The sequence below is a fragment of the Syngnathus leptorhynchus genome, chromosome 16, assembly GCF_054491065.1.
Source record: "Syngnathus leptorhynchus isolate UIUO chromosome 16, UIUO_Slep, whole genome shotgun sequence".
NCBI classification, from domain to species: domain Eukaryota; kingdom Metazoa; phylum Chordata; class Actinopteri; order Syngnathiformes; family Syngnathidae; genus Syngnathus; species Syngnathus leptorhynchus.
Genome location: NC_141210.1, coordinates 3,053,672 through 3,068,611, shown reverse-complemented (window position 1 = coordinate 3,068,611; position 14,940 = coordinate 3,053,672). Strand labels below are relative to the sequence as shown.

At 50.1% G+C, this 14,940-nt stretch overlaps 3 protein-coding genes across 3 annotated transcripts; 2 read left to right on the top strand and 1 right to left on the bottom strand.

Annotated features, from left to right (window-relative positions):
* Positions 1 to 170: 170 nt before the first annotated feature.
* Positions 171 to 3,724, top strand: psmd3 (proteasome 26S subunit, non-ATPase 3). Its single transcript, XM_085934491.1, has 12 exons — positions 171 to 528; positions 966 to 1,156; positions 1,252 to 1,392; positions 1,663 to 1,799; positions 1,864 to 2,054; positions 2,259 to 2,362; positions 2,432 to 2,546; positions 2,770 to 2,889; positions 2,977 to 3,080; positions 3,140 to 3,295; positions 3,372 to 3,422; positions 3,542 to 3,724. The coding sequence occupies exons 1-12, from the start codon at positions 345 to 347 to the stop codon at positions 3,617 to 3,619; spliced, it is 1,572 nt and encodes a 523-aa protein (XP_085790617.1). The 5' UTR covers positions 171 to 344; the 3' UTR covers positions 3,620 to 3,724.
* Positions 3,725 to 3,772: 48 nt separating this feature from the next.
* On the bottom strand, positions 3,773 to 6,176 carry ube2m (ubiquitin conjugating enzyme E2 M). The gene is made up of 6 exons (XM_085934492.1): positions 5,669 to 6,176; positions 4,866 to 4,960; positions 4,743 to 4,781; positions 4,561 to 4,664; positions 4,428 to 4,491; positions 3,773 to 4,344 (listed from the first exon to the last, which is right to left on the bottom strand). Exons 1-6 carry the CDS (start codon positions 5,781 to 5,783, stop codon positions 4,204 to 4,206), a joined length of 558 nt encoding a protein of 185 aa, XP_085790618.1. The 5' UTR covers positions 5,784 to 6,176; the 3' UTR covers positions 3,773 to 4,203.
* Positions 6,177 to 6,665: 489 nt separating this feature from the next.
* Positions 6,666 to 14,584, top strand: fbxl19 (F-box and leucine rich repeat protein 19). The gene is made up of 11 exons (XM_085934233.1): positions 6,666 to 7,031; positions 8,195 to 8,383; positions 8,895 to 9,038; positions 9,121 to 9,207; positions 9,278 to 9,439; positions 9,587 to 9,619; positions 9,693 to 10,756; positions 10,919 to 11,082; positions 11,171 to 11,332; positions 11,494 to 11,730; positions 11,826 to 14,584. The coding sequence occupies exons 2-11, from the start codon at positions 8,210 to 8,212 to the stop codon at positions 12,062 to 12,064; spliced, it is 2,466 nt and encodes an 821-aa protein (XP_085790359.1). The 5' UTR covers positions 6,666 to 7,031; positions 8,195 to 8,209; the 3' UTR covers positions 12,065 to 14,584.
* The last annotated feature ends 356 nt before the right edge of the window (positions 14,585 to 14,940 follow it).

The window sequence follows — 14,940 nt, the reverse complement described above, 5'->3', positions numbered from 1 at the left end:
AAAGATTTTAAAAGGTCTTATTTATTAAATTATATTTATTACAGCAATTATCCCAAACCTCCGCTCGCTTCTCATCACGTCGAGAAGCCATTATCGAGAGAAAAATAGTGTACACATAGTATGAAAACGATCAAGTATTGTGACGTCGACGCACTCTGCGATCTATTGGTGTTGCCTGTTCTGCCCCCTCCCACAATCCTTTGCGCCGCCACAGCAGACTTGCCAGTCATTGCGGCGTCCAACCAGCGAGCCAAGACAAAAGCACAAACTTGTCCTTGTCTCTTTTGGTTTATTTGTTTTAGTTTGTTTCGTTTTGCTTGTGACATTTTCGAGTATCCAAGGCAATGAAGGAGACGGCGGGGGCCAAGCGGCGTGACCGAGCGGGAGGCCGAGAGCGAGACTCAAAGACCGACAAGCCCAAGGAGGCCGCCGCCACTTCTTCCGAGCCGCAGGACGTCGAGATGCCCGAGGTGGAGGCTGCAGGCTCAGCCAAGTCGCCCAAGGAGCTGGACAGCCTAACGCTGGAAGGTAGGCCACCCGCATCTCCGGAGCCGGGATGCCGCCACCGACTATTCGTGAGTCGGCTGCAAGCCTTGCTAGCGTCGGTGGTGTAGCGCGTGACGTCACTCCGCTAAATGTTTTTGACGCCTGCCTGATGGACAGCGACACACTTGCCAACAAACGTCAAGCGAGACACTGGTTTGTCACATGATGTTTACGAAATTTGATCCAACGTGTAAATTATGTTGCATATTCAACTGCTGTTTTGTAAACTTAAATGAGCAAAATCGGAGAAGGTAAAAGACCACTGTGTGGTCATTTATCAAACACACTAAACCCAGTCCATCGAGAAAATCAGGAGATGAGATGCGTGCTGGTTGTGGGCATCATGTGTTGATTGGTGTTCTTACACTTTGCTCGGAAAAGGCTCACTTTTGCTCTGTTTGTCATCCTAAACGCTTCAGACATCAAGGAGCACGTAAAACAGATTGAGAAAGCCGTGTCGGGCAAGGAGCCTCGCTTTGTGTTGAGAGCGCTGCGAGCCTTGCCGTCCACCAGCCGCCGACTCAACACTCTGGTGCTGCACAAAACGGTCTGCGGCTTCTTCACCAACAACGCCGCCACCAGAGACTTCTTGCTCGCTTTCCTGGACGAGGTGTGTCACATGACCTCACGTCACATTAAGCCATGTCTCAGTTTGCGGAGTTCTGCAAAAGTTCTAGCCAATTTATGTTTCCTGCTCTTTTCCAGCCCATGGATCTGGTGGATGGGGACGTGCCGTTCCGGCCCAGGACGGGTAAGGCCGCCAGCAGTCCTCTACTTCCTGAGGTAGAGGCCTACCTGCAGCTGCTTCTGGTAGTCCACCTGACCAACAACAAGAGGTTCATCGAGGTAACCTTTCACTCATATATGACACGGACGGGAATGATGACGATCATTCAGTTATTCCTGACTCATAAAACGTTGCTGAGATATTTTTAGTGGACATGTTGGGTCACTGAAGTGGTCAATCTGCGTTTTATCATATTGTTTTATATTTTTGGTTCGGCGTCGTCACATTGCTAGAAGCTATCAAATCTTGCCCTCCGTCATCATGTCACCAGTATGGTGTGGTGTCACATGGTTTTAAAGAGTAAAACTCCTCCTGTGACTTTGTGTCAGGCTCAAAAGGTTTCTGACGACCTGCTGCAGAAGATGGCCTCCAAAAACCGCCGGGCTCTGGACCTAGTGGCCGCCAAGTGTTACTACTACCACGCCCGCGTCTACGAGTTTCTCAACCAGCTGGACGACATTCGCAGGTACTCCCTCGCCCCATCGCCTCGGTTCCGCCAGTGTCGTGATTTTGCCTCTGTCCTCCTTCAGTTTCCTGCACACGCGCCTACGGACGGCGACGCTCCGTCATGACGCAGATGGCCAAGCGGTTCTGCTCAATCTCCTGCTGAGGAATTACCTCAACTTCAACCTCTACGATCAGGCCGAGAAGCTCGTGTCCAAGTCCGTATTTCCAGAACTTGCCAACAACAACGAGTGGGCCCGATACCTCTACTACACTGGTATTACGCACACCCGAACGTTTCTACTCCTAAACACACACACACACACACACGCACTGATTTTGCAACCCTTTCAGCAACATTCTTTTATCTAACGGTGGAGCAACACATGTAGACAGATCATCCAAAGCACATGTGTGTACCCCACAGTTGTTAGCGCTGGGGCTGGGTCACTAAGCGCCATCGTGTGTTTTTGTGTTGCAGGTCGCATTAAAGCCATCCAGCTGGAGTATTCGGAGGCTCGCCGGACGTTAACCAACGCGCTCAGGAAAGCCCCGCAACACACCGCCGTCGGATTCAAGCAGACGGTGAGCACGCGTCCGCACCGCGAGCCGGTCGAGCAGAAAGTTTTGACGCAACTGTGTGTTTGCGTTCAGGTGCACAAGTTGCTGATTGTGGTGGAGTTGCTGTTGGGAGAAATTCCAGACAGGCTTCAGTTCAGGCAGCCGTCACTCAAGAGGTCACTCATGCCCTACTTCTTGCTCACTCAGGGTCAGTGATGACATCGTCGCCTTCCTAGTGTCAGCTCTGCAAGATGATCCTTTGTGCTTTACTCCCATTTGCAGGACTGCAAGGGAACTAGTTTATTTGAGTTATTATTATGCGGCGTTACATGGTAACAATTACCAGTAACAACGTGTTTGTCACCAACAAGCACACGGATGAGCGTTTTGCGCTACTAACCACTTTCAACACATTGTGTGTGTGTGTTCAGCGGTGAGAACGGGCAACCTGTCTAAGTTCAACCAAGCCTTGGAGCAGTTTGGAGAGAAGTTCCAAGCTGACGGCACGTACACGCTCATCATCCGCCTCAGACACAATGTCATCAAGACAGGTGAGCCCGGCCGGCCCATTAACACCCCACCCTGCACACGCACGCACGCATCGCCGAAACTAACCACGTCGGCGCTCGTGTGTTCAGGCGTGCGCATGATCAGCCTGTCGTACTCTCGCATCTCGCTGGCTGACATCGCCCTCAAGCTGCAGTTGGACAGTCCCGAGGATGCAGAGTTTATTGTGGCCAAGGTAGCGTAGCACAAGCGCACACACGCACGCAGAGACGTGACAGCCGCGTGTCCGCGCAGGCCATCCGGGACGGCGTGATCGAGGCCAGCATCAACCACGAGAAAGGCTTCGTCCAATCCAAAGAGACCATAGACATCTACGGCACTCGTGAACCGCAGCTGGCCTTCCACCAGAGGATCTCCTTCTGCCTTGACATACACAACATGTCGGTCAAGGTGAGCACACCCGTGCACACACACACTTGTGTTTGCAACCGTGTCGCGGTGTTAAGTGTGCCGCTGTTGTGTTCAGGCCATGAGGTTTCCGCCAAAAGCTTACAACAAAGATTTGGAGTCAGCCGAGGTAATCACACACACACACGCTCCAGACGAACACATTTCAGTACATGTGACATTCTCCGTTCCATCACTGGCTTTAAAAGTGCATGCATGTTCAGAGGATGACATCACATGCGTTTTCAGGAGCGTCGCGAGCGTGAGCAGCAAGATCTGGAGTTCGCCAAAGAAATGGCGGAAGATGACGACGACAGCTTCCCCTGAGCACGCCGACTTCCTGCACACACAGGAAGTTGTCTGATGTTTATGACCCACAATGCCCTTTTCTTCTGATCCTCTTCTCTCAAATAAAGATGGCCATCTTGTAGAGGTGGTTGTTTTTTGCCTCACTCTTTTCATATCCAGTTCAGTGGCAAAGATGCAAAACGGGATCGTTCAAGTTGGTATTTTATTCACGTCAATCATTGCAGTCTTCATGTACATGTCAACTCATAAGCCCCATCTTTTTCAGCACGTTTTTCCGCCCGCCACCACAGTAGCCCCGCCCCCACGGCAAACTCAAAACTTATCCTTTCGCCCCGCGCCCGACAACCACCCCCTGCGGGGGCGCACTGTTTGGAGTTTGCGGCGGCGTGGCCTCATGGCAAATGAAAAGTCAAAGCGTGTGTGACGCCGTCAACATTCACGGCCCGCCACACTTCCATTCCCCCCCTCCCCTCCCAAGATCCCCGAGTCCTGCTGGGCGTGAATGATGAACGCTGAGTCATGGAAAAGAAAAATGTGACAAGGGGGCGGGGCAGGGGACCTCCCAAAATGTCCTCGGTTGGTTCCTACGGGCGGGGGCGGAGCTATTTCAGACACCTCTCAAAGTAGATGGAGCCTATGTAGCCGCCGCGCAGCGTGCGATGGACGTTTTGCTCAAACAAGCGGCGGTTTGTCTGCAGGACCTCGGCCGCCTCCTTGTTCAGGGGGTCCTCTGGGTTGGGCTCCTGAAACGCAAGCAAAGCCCCTTGAGTCACTCTGTCATGTTGAAGTAAACCATCGTGACGTTCACAAGCAGGAAGTTACTCACTAGAAAAAGATACTGCAGGCCGTAGATGATGGAGTTTATTGTCAGCACGGGCTTCCAGTCCTCCCTGCAGGACACACACATTAAAACATACACACAAACGTTATGCGACTCAGCAAACAGGAAGTGAAGTCACCTTAAGATGTTGAGGCAGACGTTTCCTTCCAGGTCGATGTTTGGGTGGTACACCATCGTTTCGCATTTCACCTTGGGGGGGTCATGAGGATAACCCTGTCCTACCTGCAATACACACACACAAAACTCTTGCATGCAAAGAACAACATTTCCACATAGATTACAAGAAAAGTTGAGTCTGACCTTAAAGCTGAAGACAAACTTTCCTCCTTTATAAAAACCCTAACAGGACAAGGAAGAAGAAAAAAAAAAAAGGTCACCATTCATCGCACATGCACGCACATGCACGCACATGCACGCACACACCTCGTCAGGTGAGATTATGAGCCTGAAATTGAGGAGGTCGTCGTCGTCAGGGAAGTTGATCTCACATGTCTTTGGTAGATTCAACTCATTGATGTCTGAAACACGCATTTTCAAAATTAAACACTGTACTGAAACAGACCCTTTCAAAAAATACTTGGTATTAGTTTGTGAATGACTGAAATCGACATTTTCGATAGAAAATAAATCCTGTCTGGTAAATTCAATTGATTGGAATGAACTCATCGATATCTAAAAAAATAACACCTTTTCGGAATCAAACTCTAGCTAACGGCATATGTACATAACCAGGCTAACTATGTAGCATGTTGTGTAATTACAGGAAGTGATGTCACTGGAACTTGGTGCCCAAAAAACCTGGCAGGTGTGGCTTGCTAACGTCACCCTTGCAGGTGTCATGACGTCAAGATGCTAATAGAGCAAGCAGCACACATGTGTGCTAACAGTTAAGCACAAAGATCGCACTACTAAGAGCTAGCAATGTTAGCTGTTAGGCAGCTGGCCAGCCATAAAATATGTTGTGTGTTGTTCTGTGTGTGGTGTCGTCAGTACGTATATTGAAGACACAAGTGTAAGTTGGACTAGCGCGAGTCAGCTCGGTAGCATTTAGCCTCCGTGGCTAACTGCTAGCTGAGTGTACTCTTGGTTTGGAAACAGTGAGAAGCTCGCAGTTGTGTTTTAACAATTTCAAACATATGCACGTACACACACGCACGTTTACACACACACATTGAATGTACACTAAAGAGTGTAAAGGTGTGTGTTTGTGGTCGGAGGGATCGCACCTTTCTGTATTCGAAGCTGGGCCGCGCTGGCTTTTTTACCGCCGGCTCCGGTTCGGTTTCCTCCAGCAGATTCCTCGTCTTTCTTCTGCTGCTTCAGGGAAAAGAGCTTAATCATCTTCACTCGCAGGATGAGACGCACACAACGACGCCTCCGATCCGTGTTCGCCAAGTCCGCGTCGCTGGCTCGCTCGCTGGGGAGTGTGTTCCTTCCCAACAGCACCCGAATGTTGATGGACGAGCCGATACTACCGGCGCACGTCAACCAATTACACGCCGCTAGCACTAGAGCCTAGCTTGCTAGCCCAGTGGCTACATGCTAACGGCTAGCGATTGGTTTGGGCTTGTCTCGCTACAAACGCTTTTACTTGTGACTCTAGTACAACTTTCACTTGAATTTACGCCACCGCTTATATCAACATATACATTTGTCTGGATCCAAGTGTGTCTATTGTGTGTCCACTGTGACTCTAGTGAATCTAATCTTTTTATAGCAGTGACAACTTCAAGTCCCATAATGCATTTTTATATGTGACGTCACCCGTATTTACGACATTTATTTACTTATTTTTCAGTCTTGACTGGTCTCCCCGGAGCCCGCGCCCACAGTTACCTGTGTGACGTCATCCCAAGCATGTCATGGCTCGCCACCTTGACACTATAATAAGCACGTCACTCTCAACAGACAAACGGGGAAAGAAAAGTCTATGATTAAAAAATACCAACAAATACAAAAATACATGGTCTCTCAAGATGAAACTCATTTTCACAGCCTATGAAAAAAAGTTAAAACAAGATAGCTATCAAAACCTTGAAATTGTGCTCCCATTTTAATGTTTTTTTTATTTAGGTATTTTTTTTGTGTGTGTGAGAGATTATTTGTTTTCCTTTATTTACATTGTGCTGTAAGAAAAGGAAAAATAAACAAGAAATCAATGGGAGGGACGGTCTACTTCATGCGGAGGGATATGTCAACATGCGGTGAACCAGCCTGGGAAATAGCGCGAGCACGCACGCTGCGACGTGCGCAGCCCAGAGAGCGCAAGCGAGAGATGAATGGGCTTGTCTCGCAGCAGCACCAGCAGCACTGCGCCCCTCTTCTCATCAAGATCGAATTACTGTACTATCGGTAACGCATTGGCTCCTCGGGGCTAGCTGATCAGAAGCTAGAAGGAGACTAAAGTCGGTGAACGGCGGCATGGGGCGCGCGTGAGGTGGTGGTGGTGGTGGTGGTGGCAGCGGGCGGATCATCGGCACTAAACAAGGAAGCGGACGGACTGACGACGAGCTAACGCGGCTAGCTGGCTGGAAGGCTAAATATTGTTGCTAATGTACGAGGCACGAGCATGCGAGCTGATAGCCAGAGGTGGGTGACAACAACTGCCGTGCGTGCGTGCGCGCCAGCCAGTCTTTTGACTCAAGAGAGCAGCCAGAGCGATGCTAAGAATTTAGCATGTTAGCCCATGTTGCTCTTTCACGGAGGGGGCGTGCGTCCGTCCGTATGTATGAATGTGTATGTTTGCATGTATGTATGTGCGTGCGTGTGTTCGAGCATATGTATGTATGTATGTATATGTGTATGTTAGCAGTTGGCAGCCTTTAGGTACTGCCTGGCTTCCTAATGCTTGCTAACTCCTACCAAGGATGCTTTGTGATGTCCATTGATCACGTGACCCAGTGATGAGTAGTAGCGCTTAGCATTTTTACATGAAAGCATAGGAACAAGCCTTGAACTAACATATTGTGGCATGTTGACATGATTGTATTTTATTTTGGAGGATATTTCACTTAATTCGCAGCCATTCTCAGCGCTGAGTTTCCTGCATTTTGGAGCATTTTTATTGATGTTTCAAACGCTGCATCAGGTTGGAGCTTCAACTTCAGGACAACGCAGCAAGAATTTTGAAAATCAGTTCCGGGGAACTGTAGTTTTCCATGTGTTGGGGGAAAAGTTTGCTTTTTCAGGAACATTTGAGTACGCAACTCGGTGGCACACATTCGTCTCACAGTTCAGAGGGTGTGCGGAGTTTGCATGTTCTCCCCATGCCTGCGTGGGTTTTCTCTGGTTTCCTCCCACATTCTATAAACATGCATGGTAGAGTGATTGAGCACTCCAAATTGCCCGTGAGTGTGAATGCGGATGTTTTTTTTTTTTAAATTTCTCTGTGCCGTGCGATTGGCTGGCAACCGGTTCAGGATGTCGCACGATGACTGTTGGGATAGGCTTCAGCACGCCCGCGACCCCCGTGGGGACAAGCGGTACAGAAAATGGCTAAAAGGATGGAGGAACATTTTAGTGTGACATTGCCGACAGAAAACCTGCTCCAGAAAAAAAAAAAACGTTTTATTGTATTCAGTGGTGAAAGTAAAAATAATTGGCAGATGAATTTATGAAAAGTAGTCATTATTTGCCAGTCCATCGAATGGTGTCACCTGCCCTAAAAGGTTGTCCTGTACATCAATCATCAGCGGTGAATTGAGCACACTAACACATTGTTTGTTTGTTTGTTTTGCTTGTTGTTGTTTCAGCTGACTCGTTGTGGGATGTCGGGCAGTAAGGCGCTGGGCGGGGGGGCGAGGCGCAGGAGGACGCGGTGCCGCCGCTGCCAGGCGTGCACCCGCAGCGAGTGCGGCGAGTGTCACTTCTGCAAGGACATGAAGAAGTTCGGCGGGCCCGGACGCATGAAGCAGTCCTGTCTGCTCCGGCAGTGCACGGCGGTGAGGCCAACATTCAACTTGACACCAAACTTACTGTAATTGTTGCCGTAGCATCGATGTTTGTTGTGCTTTCACCGTTTAAACCCCTCCCCCCGAGGGCAACCCTAATGACTGAATGGAAAACAAGTTTAGCCCCTGATTTTACACCAAGACGATCTGGCGTTCACATGGTGACGTCATATCGCATGCAGGCACACACTTATGTGCTCTGAACATTCAAGTGTCATGCAAGGCAAGCTGTAGGCCAGCAGGCAACGATGCGGTGTTTCCATGGCAACTGGCACTGCCAGTGAACCAGACCTTACACACATACACGCTGATGATGGATCTGATGTTGTTGATTGGCAGATGGAATGTTTGATTTTGGAGGCAATAATGAGAGGCCATGGCAGAAAGTTTGCCTGTCATATTGCATCATATATGTATTGGTAGCGCCGCTGTATCGACGTGCTCCGGGCAGAGTCACTGATGCTAGGGGTACCTGACGATGACCTCTGACCCCTGCGTGCAGCCGGTGCTGCCGCACACGGCGGTGTGCCTGGCGTGTGGCGAAGCGGGGAAGGAAGACACGGTGGAGGGCGACGAGGACAAGTTCAGCCTGAGCCTGATGGAATGTACCATCTGCAATGAAATCATACACCCGCGTTGCCTCAAGGTGGGTCGGACCCTCACTTCCTGTTGCCCGTCGACACCCAAGAGAAGCCTGCCTGACGTGTGTGTGCTTTGCGTTCTGGCAGATGGGCAAAGCGGAGGGCATCATTAATGACGAGATTCCCAACTGCTGGGAGTGTCCCAAGTGCCACAAGGAGGGAAAGACCAGCAAGGTGAGTGACTGGCGCCGGCTTTGTCTGGCGACCAGAACCCCCCTCATTCTGGTCTTGTGTGTGGCCACAGGAGCAAGCGGACATGTTGGCCAAGCGGCGTCTGGATAACGGCGAGCTGGGCCGCTGGAAACTGACGGACGAGCCGCCGCCCAAGAAGGAGGCACCCAGGCCAGACGGCAGCCACAAGAGGAGGAAGGAGACGCTGCCCTCGGACGGCGGGCCCAAGAAGAAGGTCAGGCAGCTCCTGCATTCAAGCCTTAAATATCAAAGTTCATAACCGCGTTTTAGGAAATGAATCATGCAGGAGCAGGCTGTTGCTTAAAACTGTTTGTGGGTCACTTGCTCTGCTCCCTCCCTATAAAAGTGTCTTTGCTTTCAGATGAAGGGTGCGCACGAGAAACGTCTCAAAAAGGTACACAAAGCGTTTTCTTCTGTTGTGGTTGTGCTGCATTACTTTTGACTGTACGCTTACTTCCTGGTTTTAGAAGCCCAAACAGGAAGGAGCAGAGTCGACTGGCCCAGCCTCCGCAGCGGGAGTGGCTCCTCTGGGCTCCGCCTCAGCTTCGAGTGATGGTGTCGGAGGGGGGTCGTCCAGTGCAGAGCAGCGCTCTCATCACCGGGAAAAATTGGAACGCTTCAAGAGGATGTGCCTGCTGGAGCGCCGGCCCGACTCGTCGTCGTCGTCGTCCTCCAGCTCCGAGTCGGACTCTGAGTCGGACTCGGAAGACTCTCTGCGCGGGGGCGGAGCCTCCTCGCCCTCCTCACCCACGCTGCCCCCGCCTCCCGTCGCCCACGGCAACAGCGGCTTGGCCCGACCGGAGAAGACCCGCAGCGAACGGGACCGGCGCCTGGCGGAGTTGGGCTTCAGCGCCAGCGACGAGTCGGAGGAGGAGGACGAGGAGCGGGAGGAGGAGCGGGCGGGAGACAAGACGCGGCGGAGAGGAGACGTGCCCGGAGCCTTGACGCCGCGGGGCAGAAAAGCCATGATGGACGGGGACGAGGCCGATCCGCCGCCCTCGGACAGAGTGGGGAAAAATTCGTCATCCCTCCCGTCACCCTCGCCGCTCTCATCCAATCAGATGGCTCCGTCCTCGCAGCGCAGCAACGGGCAGGAGGCGCGCAACGGACGCGTGCGTGGCGAGAAAGAAAATGCCAGCAGCCTGCTGACCAATCACAGACACAGCGGGGTGGGAGGGGGCGGGACCAAAGGTAACAAGAATCGGCAGAGGAACTCTGTCCCCACCTCCAATGGGGGGCGAGGCGGCGGGCCGCTGGTGTCGGCCACGGCGGCGTCGCCCTGCTCGGGGGCAGCGGGTCGTTCGCACGTGATGAAGCGCAGCCCCCCTGCTGTGCCGTCTCCGCCGCGTCCCATCCAGATGGAGCGCCACCTGGTGAGGCCGCCTCCCGCCTGCCCCGAGCCTAGCTGCCTGCCACTGGATTCGGGCCGCACCCACGTCATGACGCGCGACACTTGGCTGCGGGTCTTCTCCTTCCTCAGCCATCGTGAGCTGTGCCTGTGCATGCGCGTGTGTCGCACGTGGAGCCGCTGGTAAGTCGTGAATTACTGAATTATTATACGTCACTGCCATCGATAGGCACGGACGTGAAATCGGTTAATTTCCCGCGGTAGCCCGCTCGGGAATCACTGTAGTCTCCGCGTAGCCGGACCTGTCATAAGTAACACTGACCTCTGGTTGCCATGGCGACGCAGGTGTTGCGACAAGCGACTGTGGAGTCGGATCGACCTGAGCCGACAGCGCTCCATCACGCCACCCATGCTCAGCGGGATCATTCGACGACAGCCCGTCTCGCTCAACCTGGGACACACCAACATCTCCAAGAAGCAGCTTCTCTGGCTCATCAGCCGCCTGCCGGGTCTGTCCGCCAGTGCGTCCATCTTTGCTTGCAAATGCGCTCCTATTTGACATAGACGTGTGTGTGTGTGTGTGTGTACGCGCTCCAGGCCTGGCGGAGTTGACGGTGGCGGGCGTGGCGTGGCCTGCGGTGTCGGCGTTGTGTCAGGGCGTGCGGTCTTGTTTGCGCATGTTGGACTTGAGCGGCGTGGACGACCTGAAGGACGCACACCTGAGGGAGCTGCTGGCCCCGCCCTCCGATAGCAGGACAGGTGAGCACACACACTCGACATCGACACGTCACGTGTCCGAATCCTCCCTATCGTTTTCGATTGCCTTGGCTAGTTTGTCGACCTAAATGAATGGTGGAGGAGAGGGACAAGGAATTTCAAAGATTGGAGGTAATAGTCCCTCTGTCTGATTGGCTGTCCAGTACGTGGTGATGGCGGTGGCTCGGAACTGCGAGTGGGGCGCTTCCACAACGTGACGGAGCTGCGGCTGTCCGGGCTGGACCTGACGGACGCGGCGTCCCGCCTACTGGTACGCTTCGTGCCGCGTCTGGCCAAGCTGGACCTCAGCCACTGCGCCAACGTGTCGGACCACAGCGTGGCCACATTGGCGGCGCCCGCCTCGCCGCTCAGACACACCCTCACGCACCTCAACCTGGCAGGTACGCCCCCCTGTCGCTCAGTTGCCGCCATTTGCACTTTTTGTGGCCCGCTAAAGCAAGCTCATGTTAAGCTCATGTTTGTGTGTGCGCGGCAGGTTGCGTGAAGGTGACTGAGCAGAGCGTCCCACTGTTGCGCCGTTGTCCGTCCCTACAGACGGTGGACCTTCGCTCGTGCTCGCTGCTCCCCGCCGAAGCGGGACAACTCCTCTGCTTCCCCACGCAGCCGTCCTCGTCCTCGTCTTCTTCCTCGTCCGCTTCCTCCGTCGTCAACGCCACGCTCGCTGCTTCCACTTCCTGTCCGCCTGAGGACAGGATGCTGCTAAAGAACAGCTAAATGCTAAGTGCCCTGTGGCATCATGGGACAATTGAGGACACTACAGGTGAGGAGGAGGAGAATGAGGAGAAGTGTGTTGGCATACCTCGGAGCATGTACATACTTGTTCTCTGTACAAAAGTGCGTGCGTGTGTGTTATTTCTGTGTTTTCATGTGAATGAGCGCGCACACTCCAAGAGGCCGCCACTTTCATGACCCTTGACCCAAAGCCGTAGAAATCAAATGAAATGCGTCGGTGCCATCTTTTCCCCCCCCCAGCCTGACATCGGACCTTAGATTCTAAAATGGAGCATACACAAGTTGATGTTAATCTAATATGGCCACTGAGTGCGCAATAAAAAAGACTTGATTGAGAACCTTAAGTCTTTTTTTTTTTTTTTGTTGTCACCAAGGCAAGCCAAATTTGTCAGCGGAACAAAAAAGAAACCGCAAATCCACTCCAAAAGGCCCAAAAACATCCGAGGCAAATGCAAAGCCTCCAATCGAGACAACATGGTGTCCGCCAACCATGTGATGTAGTTTGAACCAGTGCAGATCATTGCACTGTGTCCACACTTTGGTTTCTACGGCTTTGGCCCCCGTTCACCTTCTTGTCGGCACAACTACAGGAAGTCTTCCGTCTTGTCAACACATCTTTGTGCTGTAATCAGCTGTCCTACGCTCCCGAAGCTAAACTCTTGCTAAGTTACAATGCTGGCGGATGCTAGTCTTGCATTTAAAGGGGAACTAAACCAAAGATCTCATTGTTGTTCTATTTTAAATGTCCATATCATCATTTATCTGATGCTTTTTACATAAAAATACAAAATATTTATTCTATTAATAATATTCCATAAATATTCACTCCTAGTTCAGTAAGCGGCCTCCTTTTCAAAGGCCGAGTGAGCGATGCGCCTTGGTAGTTTCGACATCACTTTGTCTGCGGCTCAATGACGATTTCGCTAAACCTTTTACGTTAATGAATTATTCCATTTATTATTCCACGATGGCAGGCACATCATTTATTCTTTCATAAAATTGTTTAGGTTTAGTTCCTCTTTAAAGAGATGCTCTCCGTTGAAAATGACGGCGTGGAGCGTAATGATTCAAGTTAGCATAGCTAGCTTAGCACCAAAAATTGGCTGTGCTGGCTTTTGCATGTTAGCAACAGTAATAGAAGAAGACAAGTAAAACAAAATGTTTTGGCGGTGAATGTTAGAGGACACTTCCTACATGTTTTTGTTTTGTTTTTGAAAAAGCCATTCCATGCTAACTATCTTGTATTACATCAACTTGAATAGCAGCGAGCTAACAGCACTAACAACAGTTCAACCGTTGCCACGCTATGAATCGGTTAACAAAATTTTATCTGAGATGATTTGCCAACTCATTAGGATGTTAGTGGAGCCGGGTCCTAAGATAGGGTTGGGTTTGTATGCTACTGATGGTTGATCAAAAGTTAAAAGGCTCAATGTACGGTAAAGAACAAACGTGAACCAAAAGTTGAACTAAGCTTCATTTTTTTTGTATTGTTTACACAAATCTTTGACTGTTGGTCGGACAAAACTGTGACAAATTGTGGCTGTTGAACAGCGACCAGCAGTCGGTCAAATCGGTCTTTATTTTACTTGCTAGCAGCACTGGCAGGATGGGTTTGGTTCCTGTTAGCTATGTTGTGCCATCAAGTTGATCACTAAACTATATAGTCCACTTTATGAAAAATACATATGTAATGATGAGGGACTAATCGATTAATCGTTACAGCCCTATAGAATCACCTATGTAATCCACTATTTAAAAAATCTTGATAAGAGTGAATTTTGGAGTTGTTCATTAGGAACTTTCCGGGTTCACTGTCAAAAAAAAAAAACATGGTCATACACGAGCCGGATGCTAGCAGGATTGGCTTCCCGTTAGCCGTGTAGTGCCATCACGTTTGCTGGTCCACTTATGTGTTTATTGTGTGTGTGTTTTTAATTCTACCTTTCATGTCTGGTGCAGGTTAGCCTGCAAGCTGCCTAGCAACAAGTGAGGAGATGAAATCTGATTGGACCAAGGTCCTCCTAGCTCTTATATATTTAGCTGTACACACGCTGAATCAACATATTGTATTTCTGAATGTTTTCGAATGCACTGGATCATCAGTACCTTTCATCTATCCTCCTTTGCCAAAATGTGTTTTCCTTGTGAAAAGGGGCATTTTTTATTTGATTTGTTTGTGTGTGTGTGTGTGTTCTTGTTGTTCTTTTATTTTGTCCGTAACTCTTCTGTTGTGTTGATGGGAAGATGAGGAGGGAAGTTGGAAAAAAAAAAAAAAAAAGGCAAAAGAGCAACTCAAGGCAGCTATAACATATAAGTGACTACTGTAAAACTAATAAAGAAGCAATGAGTTGTTGTTTTTTAACCTGTTTGTAGTTTATTTTCATGCTTTAGTAGTTCTTTAGGAGATGGAGCCTTGCTCAGCTCACCGCAATGCGTTTTCATTGCTCATATTAAACACTTGCTATTTTTAGTAAGCACACATACATACGAATAAACATTCTAAAATGACACAAAGCTAGCTTTGGGTTGAAACATCTTATATCCAAGTTTGGTCAATGTGCGATTTTTTTCCCCCCTCAAATCATATTGGTTAGTCAATGTGGGTCTGCTTTTTATTCATTCATGTATGTATTTACTTGGTTTTCTTTAATACAAATAATTGACCAATATGAGGCGCAGAAAATAGCTGGTTCTCTTTAATTAAGTAATATTCACAACTCAACTAGTCTTTTTTGTTTGGTTTCCTGAAAAATTATTTTTGGAGATGATGTTTCCGCCCATCGCCAGCTTAGTTCAAATACTCATCCGAACAAATAAACACATGCTAATTACAAAAAAGTGAAGTAATAAGTCAA